The sequence below is a fragment of the Trichechus manatus genome, unplaced genomic scaffold (assembly GCF_000243295.1).
Source record: "Trichechus manatus latirostris isolate Lorelei unplaced genomic scaffold, TriManLat1.0 scaffold00180, whole genome shotgun sequence".
Classification (NCBI taxonomy): Eukaryota; Metazoa; Chordata; class Mammalia; order Sirenia; family Trichechidae; genus Trichechus; species Trichechus manatus.
The window spans coordinates 3,748,277-3,770,640 of record NW_004444116.1 but is presented as its reverse complement, the minus strand read 5'-3'; the positions used below and the strand labels follow the sequence as shown (position 1 = coordinate 3,770,640).

The 22,364-nt window shown below is 36.5% G+C and overlaps 1 protein-coding gene across 1 annotated transcript; it reads right to left on the bottom strand.

Annotated features, from left to right (window-relative positions):
• Window positions 1–8,723: 8,723 nt before the first annotated feature.
• Window positions 8,724–9,657, bottom strand: LOC101346857 (olfactory receptor 2J3). The gene is given in 2 exon segments (XM_012558667.2): window positions 8,724–9,639; window positions 9,641–9,657. Coding segments are annotated over 2 exon segments (933 nt in total).
• Between the last annotated feature and the right edge of the window lie 12,707 nt (window positions 9,658–22,364).

Genomic DNA, 22,364 nt, shown 5'->3' with positions numbered 1-22,364 from the left:
CAATAGCCCCCAAGAAGATAAAATACTTAGGAATAAATCTAACCAGAGATGTAAAAGACCTACACAATGAAAACTACAAGACACTACTGCAAGAAACCAAAACAGAACTGCATAAGTGAAAAAACATACATTGCTCATGGATAGGAAGACTCAACACTGTGAAAATGTCAATTCTACCCAAAGTGATTTACATATACAATGCAAACCCGATCCAAATTCCGATGGCATTTTTTAATGAGATGGAGAAAAAAAATCACCAACTTCATATGGAAAGGGAAGAGGCCCTGAGTAAGTAAAGCATTACTCAAGAAGAAGAACAAAGTGGGAGGCCTCACACTACCTGATTTTAGAAACTGTTATATTGCCACGATAGTCAAAACATCCTGGTACTGGTACAAGAACAGATACATAGACCAATGGAACAGAATTGAGAATGCAGACATAAATTCATCCACCTATGAGCAGCTGATATTTGACAAAGGCCTAAAGTCCATTAATTGGGGAAAAGACAGTCTCTTTAACAAATGGTGCTGGCATAACTGGATATCCATCTGTAAAAAACTGAAACAAGACCCATACCTCACACCATGCATAAAAAGTCACTCAAAATGGATCAAAGACCTAAATATAAAATTGAAAATGTTAAAGATCATGGATGAAAAAATAGGGACAACGCTGGAAGCCCTAATACACGGCAATCAACAGAATACAAACTATAAGTAATAATACACAAGCAGCAGAAGAGACACTATATAACTGGGAAGTCCTAAAAATCAAACACTTATGCTCATCAAAAGACTTCACCAAAAAAGTCAAAAGACAACCTACAAACTGGGAAAAAAATTTTGACTACAACAAATCCAATCAGCATCTAATCTCTAAACTCTACAAGATACTGCAAAACCTCAACAACCAAAACACAAATAACCCAGTTAAAAAATGGTCAAAGGATATGAACAGGCACTTCGCAGAAGAAAATATTCAGGCGGCTAACAGACACATTAAGAAATGCTCACGATCACTAGCCATTAGAGAAACGCAAATCAAAACTACAATGAGATATCATCTCACCCCAACAAGGCTAACATTAATCCAAAAAACACGAAATAATAAATTCTGGTGAGGTTGCGGAGAGACTGGAACACTTATACACTGTTGATAGGAATGTAAAATGGTACAACCATTTTGGAAATTGATTTGGCACTTCCTTAAAAAGCTAGAAATAGAAGTACCATAAGAACCAGCTATTCCGCTCCTTGGAACATATCCTAGAGAAATAAGAGCCATCACACGAATAGATATATGCACATGCATATTCACTGCAGCACTGTTCACAACAGCAAAAAGATGGAAACAACCTAGGTGCCCATCAAGCGATGAATGGATAAACAAATTATGGTATATCCACACAATGGAATACCATGCAACAATAAAGAACAATGATGAAGCCATGAAACATCTTATAACATGGAGGAATCTGGAGGGCATAATGCTGAATGAATTTAGTCAGTCACAGAAGGACAAATATTGTATAAGACCACTATTATAAGAACTCAAGAAAAGGTTTAAAACAGAAGAAAACATTCTTTGATGGTTACGAGGGTGGGGAGGGAGGGTAAGGGTTATTCACTAACTAGATAGTAGACAAGAATTCTCTTAGGTGAAGGGAAGGACAGCACACACTACGGGGAAGTCAGCACAACCAGACTAAACCAAAGCTAAGAAGTTTCCTGAATACAATCAAACACTTTGAGGGGCTGAGTAGGAGGGATAGGGTTCTGGGGACCATGCTTTCAGGGGACATCTAGGTCAACTGGCATAACAAAGTTTATTAAGAAAATGTTCTGCATCCTACTTTGGTAAGTGGCATCTGTGGTCTTAAAAGCTTGCAAGCAGACATCTAAGATGCATCAATTGGTCCCAACCACCTGGAGTAAAGGAGAATGAAGAACACCAAAGACACAAGGAAAACATTAGCCCAAGAGACAGAAAGGGCCACATAAACCAGAGACTGCATCAGCCTTAGACTAGAAGAAGTAGATGGTGCCCGGCTACCACCAATGACTGTCCTGACAGGGAACACAACAGAGAGTCCCTGATGGAGCAGGAGAAAGGTGGGGTGCAGAACTCAAATTCTAGTAAGAAGACCAGACTTAATGGTCTGAATGAGACTGGAGGAACCCCAGAAAGCATGGCCCTGGGATTCTCTATCAGCCCAGAACTAAAACAATTTCCGAGGCCAACTCTTCAGACAGGGATTGGACTGGACTGTGGGATATAAAGTGATACTCGTGAGGAGTGGGCCTCTTAGCTCAAGTAGATACAAGAGACTAAATGGGTAGCTTCTGTCCGGCAGTGAGATGGGAAGACAGAGAGAGTTAGGAGTTAGTTGAATGGACATGGGGAATCAGGGGTGGAAAGGAGGAGTGTGCTGTCACAGTATGGGGAGAGTAATTTGGGTCACATAATAATGTATGTATAAATTTTTATATGGGAGACTAACTTGAAATGTAAACTTTCACTTAAACTACAAAAATAGACAAAAAATATATATTGAACAAAGAAGGAAGCATCAAAAGAAGATGGAAGGAATACACAGAGAATAGCTCGACATTCAGCCATGTCAGTTGATAGCATATGATCAATCTATGATACTGAAGGAAGAAGGGCAAGCTGCACTGAAAGCGCTGGTGACAAACAAGCCTTCAGGAATTGATAGGATATCAGTTGAGATCCTTCAACAAATGGATGCAATGCTGGTATCGCTCACTTGTCTATGTCAAGAAATATGGAAGACAGCTACCTGGCCAACCGACTGGAAGAGATCCATGCTTGTGTCTATTCCAAAGAAAAGTGATCCAATAGAACACGGAAATTATTGAACAGTATCATTAATATCACACACAAGTAAAATTTTGTTGAAGATCATTCAAAAGCTACTGCAGCAGTATATCGACAGGGAACTGCTAGAAATTGAAGCCAGATTCAGAAGAGAATGTGGAATGAGGGGTATCACTGCTGTCATCAGATGAATCTTGGCCGAAAGCAGAGAATACCAGAAAGATGTTTGCCTATGTTTTATCGACTATGCAAAGGTACTCAACTGTATGGATCTTAACCAATTATGGATAACATTGCTAAGAATGGGAATTTCATAACACTTCACTGTGCTCATGTGGAACCTGTACATAAACCAAGAGACAGTTGTTTGAATATAGCAAGGAGAAACTGCATGGTTTAAAATCAAGATAGGTGTGGGTCAGGATTGTATCCTTTCCCGTACTTATTCAATCTGTATGCTGAGCAAATAATACAAGAATCTGGACTATATAAAGAAGAACATCACATCAGAATTGAAGGAAGACTCATTAACAACCTCTGATATGCAGATAACACAACATTGCTTGCTGAAAGTGAAGAGGACTTGAATCACTTACCGATGAAGATCAACGACCACAGCCTTTAGTATGGATTACACCTCAACATAAAGAAAACAAAAATCCTCATAACTGGACCAGTAAGCAACATCATGATAAACAGAGAAAAGATTGAAGTTGTCAAGGATTTCATTATACTTGGATCCACAATCAATACCCATGGAAGCAGCAGTCAAGAAATCCAAAGATGTATTGCATTGGGTAAATCTGCTGCAAAAGACCTCTTTAAAGTGTTAAAAGCAAAGACACCACTTTAAGGACTAAGGTGTGCCTGACCCAAGCCATGGTGTTTTCAATCGCCTCATATACATTCGAAAGCTGAACAATGAGTAAGGAAGACCAAAGAAGAATTGATGCCTTTGAATTATGGTATTGGCAAAGAACACTGAATATACCATGGACTGCTAGAAGAATGAACAAATCTGTCTTGGAAGAAGTACAGCCAGAATGCTCCTTAGAAGCGAGGGTGGACAGACTTCCTCTCACGTACTTTTGACGTGTCATCAGGAGGGACCTGTCCCTGGAGGCGGAAATTATGCTTGATAATGTAGAAGGTCAGAGAAGAAGAAGAAGACCCTCAAAGAGATGGATTGACATAGTGGCTGCAACAATGGGCTCAAACATAGCAAGGATTGTGAGGCTGGCACAGGACCAGGCAGTGTTTCGTTCCATTGTGCATAGGGTTGCTATAAGTTAGAACTGTCTTGGCAGCACCTAACAACACAACATGTGGTCTGAACACAATATAACTAAATTAAAAATCAGTTACAGAAAAATATCTGGAAAATTACCAAATATTTGAAAATTAAAGAACTCACTTCTAAATAAACCTTCAGTCAAAGAAGAAATCACAAGGGAAATTACAAATTATTTGGAATGAAATGAAAATAAAAACACAAAATGTCAAAATTTATGGGATACATCTAAAACAGTGCTTACAGGGAAATGTATTGCTTTAAACATTTATGTTAAAAAATAACTGCCTAGTATAAGTAATCTAAGCTTACACCTTATAAGCCTAAAACAAAAAAGAGCATATTAAACTCAGTAGAAGAAAGAAAATAATAAACATTAAAGCAGAAATCAATGAAATACAAAAAAGTTATATATACCAAAATCCAAACCAAACCCACTGTGTCTGAGTCAATTCTGACTTATAGCGACCCTATAAGACAGAGTAGAACCGTCCCATAGAGTTTCAAAGGAGCGCTTGGTGGATTCAAACTGCCGACCTTTTGGTTAGCAGCTGTAGCTCTTAACCACCACTCCTCCAGGGTTTCCTTTGTCTCTCTCTCTCTATATATATATATAGCCAAAAGCTGGCCCTATGAATAGATGAAGAAATTGACAAACGTCTACCTACACCAATTAAGTAAAAAGGCGGATGACACAAACTACTAATATCATAAATAAAAAATGGATCACTATAGACTCTATAGATATTGAAAAGATAATAAGGGGATATTATGAACTATAAATTTGACAACTTAGGTGAAATTGACAAATTCTTGTAAGACACAAATTACCAAAACAGACTCAAAAAGAATAGATAACCTGGATACTTCCATATCATTGAAAATAATTGATTTTTTTATTTAAAATGTTCCCACAAGGGAAACTACCCAAGTTAAATGAAGAAAATTCTCCACGCAAACACTTGTATACTATTTTTTATAGCAGCATTGTTCATAATAGCGAAAAACTGGAAATAGCTCCAAAATCCCATCATCAGAAAAATGGATTAATTATGGTATATTCATACAATTGAATGTTGTTCAGCAATAAAAAAGCTACTGATACATGCAACATGCTAAATTTCAAAAACATGCTAAGTGAAAGAAGCTAGACTCGAAAATTACACACTGTATGATTGCATTTGTATGAAATTCTAGAAAAGGTTATAGTTATCAATAGTTGCTAATCAATAGTTGCCTGAGGCTGTGGGTAGGAGAGAATTGACTGCAAAAGGACAGGAGAGTAGTTATGGGAGTAATCATTCTATATCTTTATTGTAGTGCTGTTTATACAATTATACATTTGCCAAAACTCATTGAACTATACCCTTAAAATGGACAGATTTTATACTATGTAAATTATACCTCAATAAAACTAAAAAAGAAGAAAAGAAAGAAAAAGAGTCATTTAGATGATGAGAGGCTGGAGGGCTACATGTAGTATCCCAAATGGTAAGATTTCCATGGTGGCAGTATGAATCTTTGTTTTCACATTTTGTGAAGTTTGTGTGATGTGACCCTTTCATATAGTACCCATTATTTGGTAAAAATTTGGTTATATACATGAGCCTTGCTTGGGAGATGGATTCAAGGACATGGGAGGGACTGCACCCTATATTAGTGTACCTGTCTGGTGGAATATAAAGGGAGTGAAAGGAGAGAAAAACAAATTCAGCAGAGAGAAGGAATCCAAACAGAGTAGACCATGTAATACACCCCGGAATGTAAGGAAAATTGTGGAAGTTAATTTTTGTCTTAGTTTTATAATACATTGGGTAAGATTTGGATCAATTACTTGTATATTTTAAAAGAGATGGAAAAATACAGCTAATATGTGCATTTCAACTACAAAAGTTATGAGTTTCTACAATGTTACTTCAAAGAAATTGTTCTTTAGTCACTGTGCCTGCATGTAAGGTGACTAGCTCCAATTGATAGTGTCTCTCACTTTAAAGTGGGATAGACAAAATAGATTTATTTCAGGTGGGGATTAGTGGGAATGATATGTGTAACAAATCCTTATTCACATTTATTACTTACAAAAAATGTATTTATTTGGGAAATATATAAAACTCTATTTTCATAATATCTTTGCTAATGACAAATATTCATATTAGATTAAATTTAAAAAGCAAAATAAACTAACATGTACCAATCAATGGCTTTTATCAATAATCTGTTGAGGGAATTTATTAAGACATCCACTGGATGCATCAAGTTATTTTCAGAGCCTAGTTCTATCTGCCTCAGATAGTAGATACTCTAATACTACTTCATCTAATTATTTCCAGTTTATGGTGCTAATTTCTTGGTGGCCTGTAAATCACAATCTTATAAATTATTCCCACTATCTATACACTTCTACCCGCCTAGAAAAAATAGAGAAACGTGAGAAGCCTACCTCTGCTGCATTACTTGAGAGTCTCTCCCAGCTATGATTCATCTATCTTATTAACTACCATTGAACCAGTCCCATTGCTGTGGAGTTGATTCCAACTCATAGCAACACTACAGAACAGAGTAGAACTGCCCTGTAGCATTTCCAAGGCTGTAAATCCTTAAGGAAGCAGACTGCCACATCTCTCTCCCAAGGAGCGGCTGGTAGGTTCAAACTGCCAACCTTTTAGTCAGCAGCCAAGTGTTTAACCTCTGCACCACCAGGGCTCCTTTATCTACCACTAAAGTGGTAATTTAAAGACATGGACGAATTTTCCTTTCAACATTAACAAGTAATCATATCCAGCAAGGAACAGTATGTTTAAAAGAAAAAGCTTAAGATATCTTCAATATGTTGCTGTTATGGATTGAATTGTGTCCCCCAAAAGCATGTGTTAACTTGGCTAAGTCATGATTCTCAGTAATATGTGATTATTCACCATTTTGTCATCTGATATAATTTTCCTATGTGTTGTAAATCCTACCTCTATAATGTTAATGAGGCAGGATTAGAGGCAGTTATGAGAATGAGTCAGGACTCAATCGATAGGATTAGGTTGTATTTTGAGTCAATCCCTTTTGAGATATAAAAAAGAGAAACCAGAAGAGAGACAGGGGGACCTCATACCACCAAGAAAGCAGTGCCAGAAGCAGATCATGTCCTTTGAACCGAAGTTTCCTGCGCTAAGAATCTCCTAGACCCGAGGAAGATTGATGACAAGGACCTTCCCCCAGAACCGACAGAGAGAGAAAGACTTCCCTTGGAACTGGCACCCTGAATTTGGGCTTCTCTCCTAAACTGTAAGAGAATAAATTTCTCTTTGTTAAAGCCGTCCACTTGTGGTATTTCTGTTATAGCAGCACTAGATAACTAAGACACTCACTAAGTAAACCAATGAAAGCATATTCTGTTTGGTATGGTTCTGTTTCAGTTAATAGCATCATCTTCCAGCAATTGTTTTATTTTTCAAGATTTATGATCAAATTTCTTATTTTGTTTCAGGTTTTATAAAGCTACCCTTATTTATTAGCATTGTGTCTAACGACAAATTGAGTTATGTATATATACATCACTTTTGATCTTACATTGCCATTTCCTCTGCTAAACAGTGAGTTCTATTCAACAGAAAGAGTTATATTCATCTATATTACCAAAAACCCCACAATATGGGAGAGAGTAGATGCTCAATAAAGTTTAGCTAATAGAGTGATAATCAGATTATTAAATGGATGGATGAACAAATGAACCATTTTGAAGTTATACTTGTTTATACTGTTTTATGTGACAAGTATACCGACTCACAAAATACTCATATGATTTATCATCTCGAAAAAAAGTGTATTTTAGCCAAAAAATTGTCATATATCCCTTCACCATACACTAAGTAATGCTATTCATTATTTTTACCATTTTGTCTTTGCTATGATAGCAGTTTTTGCTAAATTTAGTGCCTGTTAACTGTCCAAAAACTCGATTTGTCTATGTTTTTGCTATATTGCCCCCTCTCTTTCTGTAGATATTAATGATTAGTGCATAAATTAGCATATTGCTAATATTATTTTTAAAATATCTCAAGTATTTCAAATATTTTTAAATAATCTCTTCATAATTACATACACACACATTTATGTTAAAAGACCAGTCCTTAATTGGTATGGAAACTAAATACAGAATTTTATGAAAACTAAAGTGGTACTAATCTAGGCTATGTATAAATGATATTTCAGAATTCACCAATAAAAAGAACAAGTTTGGGGCTGAACCCCGGAATGTAAGGAAAACTGTGGAAGTTAATTTTTTGTCTTAGTTTTATAATACATTGGGTAAGATTTAGATCAATTACTCGTATATTTTAAAAGAGATGGAAAAATACAGCTAGTATGTGCATTTCAACTACAAAAGTTATGAGTTTCTAAAATGTTACTTCAAAGAAATTGTTCTTTAGTCACTGTGCCTGCATGTAAGGTGACTAGCTCCAATTGATTGTGTCTCTCACTTCTTCTAAGTGCTTAGTGGGCTGTAGACCAAGAATAAATCTCAGAGGAACCATCTTCCCAGATGGACAAGACCCTCCAAAGAAAAATTGTAGGAAACCTGATTTCTCTGTCACATGTCTTAATCCCACCTCATTAGTCTCTTTACTGCCCCTCTTACATCTTTGTTCCTGAGGGTATAGATTAGTGGGTTAAGGCTAGGTGTGACAACAGTATAAAAGAGGGCAATGAACTTGCTTTGATCTTGAGATGTCCCAGTTGATGGCTGGAGATATATGCACATAACTGGAATAAAAAAGAGGGATACAACCATAAGATGGGCTCCACATGTCCCAAAGACTTTCTGAAATCCAGTTGTTGACTGCATTCTCAGCACAGCCCGGGCAATGGCACCATAGGAGCTAAGAATGAGAATAAGTGGTATGATTATAAAAATGGAGCTCATGACCATGAGGGTCAGTTCATTAGCATGGATGTCAACACATGACAATCGAAGCAGTGCTGGAACTTCACAGAAAAAGTGATCCACTTGGCGATGTCCACACAAGGGAACCCAGTAGGTAAAGGAGAAATGAAGTGCTGAGGCAGTTAAGCCACTTACCCAAGAAGCTGCAGCCAACTGGTGGCAAAAATGAGGGTGCATGAGGACAGTGTAATGCAAGGGTCTACACACAGCTGCATAACGGTCATAGGACATCACCACCAGTAGGACACACTCTGTGGTTCCCAGTGCAAGGACAAAGTAGAGTTGAATCATGCAACCAATATAAGAGATGGTCTTCTCAGGACCCCAGAGGTTGACCAGCAACTGAGGGATGGAGCTGGTGGTATAGCAGAGATCCAGAAAAGAGAGGTTTGAGAGGAAAAAGTACATGGGAGTGTGGAGATGGTAGTCCAAGTATGACAGGTTAATGATGAACAGGTTGCCAATCAGTGTCATCAAGTAGAATATCAAGATAACCACAAAGAGAACCACCTCCAAATGAGGCCAATTAGAAAAACCCAGTAGAATAAAGTAGCCTTCAGAACTTGCATTTTTTTCCATTATCATTCATTTTCTGTGACCTGAAGAAAAAAAGCATATAAACTCAAAGGCTGCCCCCACATTGTTAAATCCTTCCAAACAGATTAGGAAAGAAATTTATGCCACTTCCAAGTATAATAGTGTGTTCCATTGTGGCAGTAAAATTTTTTAGTTTTCTTTTTATGTTTCATTTGGTATTTGTGCTGTTGTAGAAAGAATCAATAACTTCTCATTCCTTAGTTTTCATTGGGACAAATGAAAATTAAAGATATTCCATAGCAAAATAAAAAAAAAATCATTTTCATGAAAAATAATCTTTTACCAAAGAAACCTTATATTTATCGCCCTTTTCCACATTTTTGGGCTATTTCCAATTTCATGATTACAGAGAAAGGAATAACTGCAGTCTTAATAATTCTACATATAGTGGAAAGTTCACCATATGATGAAAAACAATTCAGTAGTAACTTAAAAATGTTAATATTGGATGAAAAAATTCAACTTCAATTGGATATGATCATAGAAGAACAAAATATTCTGATTTGTTTATTTATGCTAACAATTTATTTCTTGACCAAAAAAAATTTTTAACATGCAAATGAAGATATAAACAGACACACACACACACACACATCCCAACTTGTGAGTACTCCCAGGATAAGCAAAGCTGAAGGTCTTAGTCCTGATGAATAGAGAAGTGAAATAGATTGGGGATATCAGTGATGGAATGCTTCCAAAGGAAAAAGAGAATATAACTAAATTTGAAAAGCAAAAAAATTACAGAGTGGAAGAAAAATGTAGGGAGAGGAGAAGACAAGAAAGGAGGATGCTTGAATGCAGGAAAGAAGCAAACAAACAAAAAAACCAAACCCATTGCCGTCAAGTTGATTCCGACTCAGAGTGACCCTATAGGACAGAGTAGAACTGCCCCATGGAGTTTCCAAGGAGTTCTTGGTTGATTTGAACTGCCGACCTTTTGGTTAGCAGCCGTAACTCTTAACCACTATGCCACCAGGGTTTGAAGAAAAGAGAAAATAGAGAAAAGAGGAGAGGAACTCTGATTGCAGTGCTTGGAGTTCAGAGTGTGTATATCACAGGGTTGTGAGGCCTGGACAACAGAGTTTGAAGATAGATTCTGCATAATTTCATACACTCTATGTCAATAATTGAGGCCTTATTTAAATTCGGAGTCATAACTTACAATTGTTTCATATGTTTTGAGTTTCTAAAATTTGGAATGCAGCTTCTGAATATTAGTAAGACAACCAAAGATGTGTGAGCATTACAAGTTCATCTTGTGGTTTTTATTTTGTAAGAAAAATAAAGGTAAGAAAGTGAAATATGCACTAATAGTTTGATTTTTAGTTGATCCTTTTCTCTTGTGGATTGTCAATTGTTCACAGGAAAGAGAAACATTTTCATTTACTATATAGTTATTGCTATAAGAAGGAGCTCTGATGGCACAATGGTTAAGAGCTCAGCAGCTGGCCAAAAGTTTGGCTGTTGCGGAAGACCTGGGAATCTGCTCCCATAAAGATTACAGCCTAGAAACTACCTTACAGAGCAATTCTACTCTGTCACATGGGGTCGTTATGAGTCAAAAATCAACTCTATGTCACCTAACAGCAACAACCATTGCTGTAAGGCAAAGTAATCCTCATTTAAATATTTCTAAATACCTTTGCCATGTCACTTTTGCTTCCTTTTCTGTCACCTTCATTCCTTCATCTCATATTCTGTAGTGGGATATGGCAAAACTTGACCATAGCAGATTCACCTGCAGGCATCTCTTTTGGGGGACTCTTAATTACTCAAATATTGTAATCTTGACTCTTAAAGGAGATTTAAGAGGTAGCTAATTGGTTGAGTTACAGCTGGAGACCTAGGAATGTTAATTTGACCCAAGGCTGTGTGACTAGTTCAGGGAGACACAAATATTTCTATACAGTCTCTAATTCTAATGTTATTGGTAAAGTAAATAACCATTAATTTACTGTTACAATAGTTTATACTATTTTCTATAGTTAAGAAATCATCCAGGATAATTATCCAGCACTCTGCTTTTAAAATAAATTTTTTTGTGAAATAGTAAATTGTGAAGATTCCTTCAACTTGCTATGAGTTGGAATCAACTCAATAGCATACAGCAAAAACAACCTTTTGAATGGTGATGGAAAAATTCCAAGGGATTTTTTTTTTAATTGCCCTAAAATGGGAGACACTACATCACAAAAAATAAATGAACCTAAGTGTTATGGTACTTACCCTGATGCAGCCATAATTTTCTTCCCTTATACAGTGTCAAGACCCATCTTTCAACATTCTTCTAGAGGTAAAAAGCAATAGGAGATAAGGGACAAAATAAATAAATACAGGACTCATGTAGAGAAAAGTTAGGAGCTTTCTGGTTTGATATTCTTCTCAGTGGAAAAGAGGGAAATAAAGTCTCTAACAAAGTGAACTGTGGAATAAAATAACCTCTTTTTTAAATCAAACATTATGGAATAAATGGATGGCTTAAGCTTAACACTCTCTCCTTGCTCCCGTTATTACTAATAGACTTTTTTTTCCCCTAATTTTAGTCATATTATTCCTTTATACTTTCCTTGGTTCTTAAGCAGGGTGCCATCAACTTCTTTCAGTACAGACCTTCCTGTGTTTGTCCATGATGCTTGTGATTCTCTTTCTCATCTACAACTTCATCATGTATAACCGATGTGGGGCTCTGCAGTTATCAGGCAACTTGGAAACAACAACCCAATTGCCTTCCTATATCATCTTTTCTAATATACCACATCTAACTATGGAAAACAGAGTCTGAGAATCATTGTGGTTATCACTGCCACAGAAGAAAGAGCTTGGGTCTGTCCAAAAGATTTGCTTTTAGCAGAATGTGGGGACTCTTTAGGGCATTCAAATTATCAGGGGATGAACCCTTTATCCTAGAACAAATGGGACCTTTATGGAAACAAATGAACTACACAGCATGCTTTCGTTGACTGGGGCCCTTGGGAGGACAAATCCCAAAGTGGCAATTAATGCCTTCACGGAGATGTCCTGGTTAGAATGGTGTAATTTTCACAAGATAAAACTTCACAAAAATTCATTCAATGTGATATTGAACTCATCCTGAGATGAAAATGAATTTATTGATCAACTGGCATAAAAAGAAGTGTTTCGAGTTGTATTGACAATGACAGGGATGAGTTGTACTGAGTCACCTTTTTTTTTTTTTCTGCCCACTTCCCCATGGAGCTAAATCCCAAATTGATACCTCAACTGGTTATATGTAGAGGAAGTTTGGAAGCCAAGAAACAGAAAAAGAAACACGTGGAACACGTGAAGAGTAAACTGCGTTAATATCATTAACGTTGCAGTCTTTCAGCACCTCTCTGCACCGTGTGTGCCTTCCTGGGTGTCGTTTAAAATCTAATTCCAAGTTTATCTCTGCAAATCCAAATGTCACTCAAACCTTTTATACTGAACACTTAGGTGGCCTGTATTAATTTTGTTTAATATTCAAAAATCTTCCATTAACAACTTCCTTGATCTCTTGTTAAAATCTCTGTCGGGAAGAACTTTTTGTTACTGGAGCTGCAGCTTGCATTTTTTATTGCTTGTCTACCTCCTCTTTGGAGCCTGGTGGCACAGTGGTTGAAAGCTACAGTTGCTAACCAAAAGGTTGGCACTTCAAGTCCACCAGCCACTCCTTGGAAACCCTATGGGGCAGTTCTATTCTGTCCTATAGGCTTGCTATGAGTCGGAATCAAATCGATGACAAGGGGTTTGGTTTTTCATTACCTCACTTAAGTCTAACAGTAGCCACAGATGTTAAGTAGAAAATCTTAAGCTTGTGCATTCCTTCTTTCTACTGCAAATGTTGCCTGTGCTTTAGCACTAAGAGCAAAATTCTTCTGATTTGCCTTTCACATCTTTACTCTTTGTCTAATTCTATTTGGTTTTGCGTACTGGCTTCAGATTTTACACTGGTTCTGAAATGCCCTCCCTAATAATAAGAGCAAACACTTATAATGTACTTTATATGAGTTGGGTACTATTTTAAACACTTTACATATACTGGTGCTTTTAATCCCCATCATACCCATCATAGTACTATAATGTATACCATACCAGTTGCCACTGAGAATACTCTGACTCATGGCAACCTCTTGCGTGTCAGAGTAAAAGTGGGCTCCATAGGGTTTTTTTTTTTTAAAAAAAAAAAAAAAGCAAAAAGAAAGTTTTATTTGGCATATATTCAAAAAGGCAAAAGTTGGAAGCAAAGAACCATGCTGCCAGAGCCATGTCTGCCCGAGTCCAAAGAAATATCACAGAACAGACAAAAGTGGGAAAACGGACAAGCATGCTGCTAGAGCCATGTCTGTCCAAGTCCAAAGAATATTACAGAATAGGCAAGAATGGGAAAACAGACAAGCATGCTGTTAGAGCCATGTCTGCCCTAGTCCAAAGGCCATTACAGAGTCATCAGTATACATTAACGTTACAAATGGGCAAAACCATTGAAAGCTTTGCCTTTTCAAATCGGCTAGAAACTGCGATCCTACATTTTGAATTGTCTTTCTTAAAAATCATTGGTACAGGTTTCAGTAACGACAGCCAGGAGGGTCTTCATTGGTCCAACAAATTTTCTATTCACTAAATGCTAATAGAAAAAGAGTGAAAAGTAAAGTTTCCCTAAAAGATATTTTTCTTCCCTAAAAGATAATTTCCAAGATTGTCTTAGCTATTGTCTTTATACCTCAGGGCCCAGTTGATGTGTCCTTGTGAATTCTTTTGAGCCCAGCTCCAGCTGGGTCACATTCTCTATGCTCAAGGACAAGGAATAATAACTCCAATACTATTTCCTAGATCTTTCCTTCCTTTTGATCAGAGATTGGAGATAACACATCGATGATCAATACCTGGACTTAGTCGAGCTCCTAGATGGTGACCATGGCAAGTTCTTCAAACTCATGGCGCTGGTTTTCCACCACATACCATCTGGTTCTTCACCAGATTATTAAGTAAGAGTGATGTTCTCATCAATCGCGTTGCTGGAGTGAGCAGACTCAACGTACATCAACATTTTAGCCAGAGGCCTTCTTTGCCTTTTAAGTGTACAAGACAATAGAAGATAAATTTTATTATGCCTAATACTATCAGGATATAGACTAAGAATATTACTATTCCTTGCAATAGTGATCTAGCCCATGTACTTTTTCCTAATGGTAACCAACCAAATAAATCTGGTATTTGTAAGGGTGTTACAGTGTGTAATGAAGTAGCTTGCTGTCTAATTCTACAACACAGACTACATTTTCTTGGACTAATGAAAAAAATCTCAGGTTATTTTGTTATCCCATGTCAATTTGCTTATGAGATCTCTGATCGCTGTCGTGCTTCCATCTCACTAACAACTTAATACGTTATTTGCCCGTGACTTGACAAACTTTCTTAAAGATTTCTCCAGTTCAATTATACCATAAGTAGAAATTAAAACTATCACCCTTACCCTAAGTGTTGGACTAATGGGTTTTCTTCTGACTTTCATTTTACAATGTGTAACAATTTAACATTACCTTTCCAATATTCACTAGCATTGTTACTATTGAGACAGATAGGGTTAACTGTGTTGACGGAATAAAAGAGCTATTAAAAGATTGCCACCTAGAGGCTGGGTAAACAGGAATCACAGCCTGTCAATATAAAATAAGGTTAGAACAACCCGTGAATTACTACTTCCTCCTTAGTGTTTTTCTAGTCCCTTCTCCCTTCTTACAGGCTCTGTATGTGCACAAGAACAAAGTGTGACTGCTGTTTTGGCCCACCGAAGGGGGCGAAGTAGTGCAGAAGATCAGTGTGCCTGTGCCATATCCCATTATCAGTGATGCCAAGGGCTGCTGAGGGGACTCCATCTTAAATATCAGTGGGTTCCATCTTGGATTCCAGATGTGCACACAACCTAATTAGTATGCACCACTATTCCAAGAAGTACCCGCCCCTTTAAAGAAACCCACTAAATATTCATTGCTCTATTATCTCCTCCAAACCCATATAAGCCCTAGCCTTGCTTCCCCTTCCAGTCAGTCTTTTTGGAGAAGTATGAGCCCCTACTGACTCCTTTTACTTGTCACAAGTGAAATAAACCTATTACAGCTGAACCCAAAGATTGTCTCCTCTGTGTATTCTCACAAGAGAAAGACAAGGACCCATTGAGTCTGGAGGGCCTCTGTGCCCTCTGCAGTAACACTATGAATACCTAAAGATAATCCTAAAGTTTCCAAGGCGCATTACCCACGCATTCGTCAGGAATCTAAACAAGAGATTGCCCACATAAATTCACTATCAGTTGGAAAGTGATCATCTTAATTAGTATAGTTGGATGTATCACACAGAAATATATATCCATAAAGAGCACTCAAAGTTTGTCTAGTGGAAACAGAAAATATAGAAAAAATTTACATGTGACAACAAAGTTTCCATTAGAGAATTTATGATTAGCAAGATAATACAGGATGGAAATTTCCTCTAGGAGGTCTTCAGTTAGTCTGTTTAAAACATGCTAAGTGTTCTTGCCAAGGGCAAGCTGCCCCTCATTGGTTTACTTATTAACAGTTATGGATCACTATTTCAGAAGCAGAAGTGGAACCTAAGACAAAACGGAGTCTGAGCCATGAGGTTGATCTCCTCTGAGAACCTGGTTTCTTTAAGATACATAATTTTCTGCATCTTAAGAGGGTGACAGTTTGATTACAGACATTAGACAGGTATTTCATATGACATTGTTTAAAGACTGATTAAATGAATTACTGATTTACCTTAAACATAACTCTCAGCCTGATCTTTGAAGTTAGTTTCCTAAAACAGACAGAATTCTTCAAAAAAAAGCACACTGCCCAGAGCAAAAGGATCTTGCTAGTTTATCTGGACTATTGTTTGACTCAAAAGTGGCTTCAGGAACCAATTTTTTTTTCTTCTCAAAGCTCAAAGCTCAAAAGGACACTCAAAGGCAGTAGCCTGTGTGGGTTACCCTAACCTCCCTGAAAGCCAGAAATCTGGATTCCAGGAGAATTACAACTCCTTCATGGTTCCATCCTTTGTATCATAATCTCAGTATAGAATCTTTTATCAAAAATGCTCAATAAATGGTAATTAGACATCATCTAGTGTTTAAGATCCCAGGCAACATACAGCAAACTAGGAAGTAAAACAGAAACATTAACAATAATATTAGGCCAGTTGTCTGAAATAACCAATGAAACCATGACCTTAAGGTCTTTGAACCAAGGAAACAACTCTCATGAAGTGTTTATACATAAGTAGCATTAGTAACTGTTTTTCATGTGCCTCAACAACAACTATATTCTGTGAAACCTCAGATTGAGTATTAACGTAAATATAGCAACATTTATCTATTAAGGAACACACTGTTTCTTGAGAGACTAACAGGAAAGCTAATACTATTTTATTTTGTAAAATCTTAGCTCAAATTTCAGACATTTATCTGGTTATTATATTTATACTTTTGCTAAGCTTACCAACAGGAACTTCTAATTCAAGAGTTGCAATATCTAAACCCGTCAGTTAGATAATTTATGAGAAAGGAAAATAGTTTCTTATATTCAGAAATGAGGACCTTAAAACATCAGCAATATTGCCACATAAAAACCCATAGTTTTGTTTAGTTTACTCAGTCTTATGTTGTTAATCTCTGTTCCATGTGATTTTGGATCAGCCACAGTCTGCACCAGCCCATCAGCTTCTGCATAAGAGTTCTGTAAATCTTGATTGAGTATAGTCACAGTCCTTTTCATAAGTCCAATATAGTCCACCTTTTTGTTGAGATATTTTGGTCAAATGTTCTCAGCAAATCAGCAAAGTAAAAACTTATCTGAAGATGTCAAAAAATAGGGCCATGGTTAATTTAGAAAATAATACCCTTAATAGTGAAAGACCTGATATTACTTACAAGTACAACATAAAGGCCAAATAAAATCAGTTAAAAAAATTTTGACAAAAATATTTCTAAATATAACCATTAACCATATTTTTAAAGAGCTTCAGATATAATACATAATAATCTTGAGACATAATACAATATAGTCAGGATGTACCAAGAATATACAAGTCTCTAAAGACCTGAGTAGTAATAAAAAAATTCACAGGTAAATGATGTGATAATGCTAGCTTCAAAAAATAAATTTGTGACCAAGTTAACAATAGAGAAATAATAATAAAATTATGACATAATATTATGTATTTGCTGTCTAATATTAGGCAAAAACATAGGAGGAAATACATACAAATTTTAACTGAAAGAGATTTGGACAACACCTCTACGTAATTTAAAACATAAAACTTTTTAGCACTTTTCCTCGACAAAATTTTTTTTTGTGGCTTTCCATGAAGTTTCAGAGTTGTCAGGAGTTTATTATAGGTCACTGTGAAACAATACTTAAGTTATTTAACCAAACCTCTTAAAGTTAAAAATCTTAGCTTTCTTTTCTAAAAGCCATTTGGCTTGGTTTTCAGCTCAGGAATCTTATTCTAATGGGAGGCCAAACCTGTGTCTTTGAGGCAGATTACACAAAGAATAAATTAACACTTCAACTCAGAAATCAACGTAAATTTTGTTATTTTAACAGTGAGAGACCTAATTCTTTGCTTTATATGCTACTTAACATTAAAACCCTAAAAATCTCATAAATTAAACCATTAAACTTCAGTTAGACAGATAAAACTTATGACCATTATCAAATAAATTTCTTTTTAATAAACCTCTTAAATGTTGTCTTTGTTGCATATCCCTTATAGTACATTACTTTAAAATGGCAAAAATGAACACATTCATTTGCAGACTTGAATACATATATCTTTCCTCTTGTGGCATAAAAAGCAAAAGTATATAAACTTAAATTATGACAAATATCTATTAACTCAATTTAATATCAATAAGTTACATAAAATTTTTTGGGGAATTATTTTAAGCTTGTATATAATAAAACATAACTGTTGTTGAAAGAAAGTATGTTTAAACATTCCAAGTTTTCATTCAACTTTTACTATTTCTCTTATTTTTCCCAATCTAATTTTAGCCCTTAAAGATTGTATCAACTGGCTTTGGAAATCACAAAGTCTCTGCTCAGTTGACCAATTCATTGATATGGATATAACCTTAAGTGTCTGGCTAGGAGTGGAAACATTTTTCCAGGCCACTTCAGGTGTGTCTTATTGTGATTTCTATTGTTTGACTTCTTAGAGTTCCCCTGTAATAGAGAGACACTTGTTTACAGTTCTATGATCGGGATCTACTCAATTCCTGATAACGATAGCAAAGTGGCAATGTTTCTTATCTTTTGTCTTAAAAGGGTCTCCACCTAGTTGGAAAGGGTCTTTCAAAAGTTTCCCTGGAGCTGTATATATGACCTAGGAGACTGGGGGTTGGGGACTGAGGAGGCCTGATTGTGCCCACCCCTCACTGTCTTAACTCATGGAAGACATTTACGTGTGTTTAAGTTTACCTAGGCATTTTGAAGGGCAAAAGACAACTAATTTCTTTCTTTTTTACTGTTCTGGAACTGCTACTTTTACTTTAATACAAAACTATCTTTTTTCCTTAAATAAAACACATTTAATATAATACCTAGCTTAGGTTACTTAGAGAGGTTTTGCTTTTAAGATGGACATAGTATAGAACATAAAGATCTTAGTGTACTTTTCAAATAGACCAATTTGTATCAAAGTTTCTCCAAGTAGCTACTAAAAGTCTAAATTGTAAGACAGACACTAGATGCAGTTTTTTTCTGAATGAAGAAAGAACTGAGGTTCTATGACCGGCCTTACAAAAAACAGCAATTCTCAGCCATAATCTCCAACCTGATACAAGACACAATGCTCTAGGCCAGAAGCAAGCTCTTAGGACAAAAGGGGACAGAAAGACCACATAAACTCACCGAACAATACCACACAAAACAAGGATATGCAGATTCTAGTTTCTTAAACTGTATATAACAATTTTTGGTAAGACCGATTCAATTCAATGGAAAAAAACAGGTTCTAGATAAAACTTATTGTTAGAGCCTCAGATGGAGGAATATTAGACCTTTTGACAAAACTTGAACATCAAGCAAAATTTCCCCAAAGGGGAAAGACGGGACAACACAAATGAAAGCTCATTTTCTCAAAGTGGTCACTGAAATTCAAAATCACTTTTAGTATACCCAGTTCATAATGTTTTTAAATATGAATCCCAAACCAGTGTCTCAGTAGTAGGGATGGGGGGAAATTCAGGCTCATTTATCAAAGATGTTAAGCTCTAAGGTTCAAGCTTTTGCTTTCCTTCTTTTTGAACTTAATTCATCCTGCTGTCTAGAGACCTAGTCTCTTATTTTAGACCTTAAATGTACTAGTTCCTCCAATTGGAAAGTACTTTAAAGTTACTGATGATTTTAATTTTAACATTGTGATTCTTCATTGAGAAACTGTATCATAAAACGATTATGGAAATGACACTTATCCCCTAAATTTCATAACACAGGTCGGGAGCTGCCACCTCCTCCTAAGAATTTGGCAAAACAGGTCAGCAGCTGCCACCTTCCCCTGTGAATTTGGCAAAACAAAGCACTATTTTCCAGGTTTTCTCTGAGTCACAAAGAGAAACCTAACAAGGAACGCTGTGGAGTTTGGACAGTGTTTTGCCTAGACCACGTGTACCTGCGCTGCACTAGAGTTAGCCCGTGGGTGCTCCAGCCTGATTTTGTGATCACCTTATCCTGTCACAGAAGACTTTAACACTCATGATGAACACGGGCAACCGCCTTAATGGCTTTTACTGGTCAACCTGTGCCCGAATTTTTGCAGCTTATAGTGACTCACAGCTCTCTGAAAATAGAGCTGCAGTTCACCTAAAGAGTTACTAAATATCACTCTTAACCAAATTGTCAAGCAAAAGTCTAAGAAAGATTCTCCTTAATCAAACAACCAGTTTTCAAGCAAATATGCCAAACAAATGTTAAGAAAACATGAGAAAGAGAACAAAAAGGAATAAGCAAAGGATCGTTTTCTGAGAGCACTCACCCCATCGGTGTCGAAGGGACATGGAGTGGGAACACATGGGTCAAGAAGATAGGACTGCTCTTTGCTAGCTTCTGCTCTGCAGTCCAGGTCTCCTTGAGGTCGACTGGATTCGTAGCTTCAGAAATCCTTGATGACTACCCCATTAACTGTTGTAGGGGAAAAATATCACGAAGTTTAGTAAAGCAAAAAGAAAGTTTTCTTCAGCATATGTTCAAAAAGGCAAAACTAGGAAGTGGACAACAACGCTGCCAGAGCCACACCTGCCCGAGTCCAAGGAAATATCAAAGAACAGACATAAGTGGGAAAATGGACAAGCATGCTGCTAGAGTCATGTCTGTCCAAGTCCAAAGAATATTACAGAATAGGCAAGAATGGAAAATGGACAAGCATGTTGCTAGAGCCATGTCTGCCTGAGTCCCTCTATAGGGTTTTCGATGGTTAATTTCTCAGAAGTAAATTGCCAGGCTTTTCTTGCAAGGTGCTTATGGGTAGACTCGAATCTACAATCTTTTGATTAGCAACCAAGTATGTCACCTGTTTGTACCTCCCAAGGACTCCAACACTATAAGGTAAGCTAACTTTATTATCCACCTTCTACAGATGAGGAAATTGGGGCAGAAAGAACTTAAGCCACTTGTCCAAGGTCACAAAGTTAGTAGTAGAGGCAGGATTTGAACCCAATCGTTCCAACTCCAGAGTTGGAGCTATTCATCACTCTGGCATGCTGCTAAAACTCAGCCACACATATTTTGCAAACGTGAAAAATATATAACCCATGCAAAACCATGTTCCATTAATATGAACCATTAACATTTTCCTTGATTTTCAAGGGAAGAAGACATACTATTTTGTTTCCATGAGGATAGAAAAATATAAAATATTCCTAAAATTAAACAGTGGTGATGGTTGTACAATTCTGAATATATTAAAACCCACGAAATTGTGCATTTAAAAGGGTGAATTTCATGGAACGTGAATTATATCTCAATAAAACTACTATTTTAAAGAATGTTTTATTGTTTTACTTTCTCTATTTAATTAAAAAATTATCTTCTTTGATTTTTTTTTCATATGGGGTGAGGTAGAGGTTATAGTCTATTTTTTCAGTTTCACCTGTGGCATAAATAAAGTGCCCATGTGTGCTGGTCTCCTTCTAGACTCTATGATCTGTCCCATTGATTTATCTATCTTTATGCTTTATTATTTATCTTTATAAGAACTCTTGAAGTATTACATTATGAATTCTCTTCTTTATCATCTTCAGGATTATATTGGCTATTCTTCACTGGTTGCAATGACAGGGAAAATTCATATCACATATCACCTGATGGTAAGCAATGATAAAAACATCTCATTACATCTTTGGTATTTCTACCAAAGGTGCACAATCTGAAAATTCTAACTAACTCAATTGGAAGGACATCCTCCAAAACGTAACCTGTAACCTTCAGAAGTGTCAAGGTCATAAAAGTCAAGGAAGAACAAAAAAAAGTTCAAGAATACAAAAGACACATGACAACTAAATGCAATGAATGATTCTGAATTAAATCCTTTGCTAAAAGAACACTTTTTGGATGATTGAAAAAACTTTAATGGGGCCATTATGTGTTACAAATGGTTAAACACTCAACTACTAGTAAAAGGTTGGCTGTTCAAACCCAC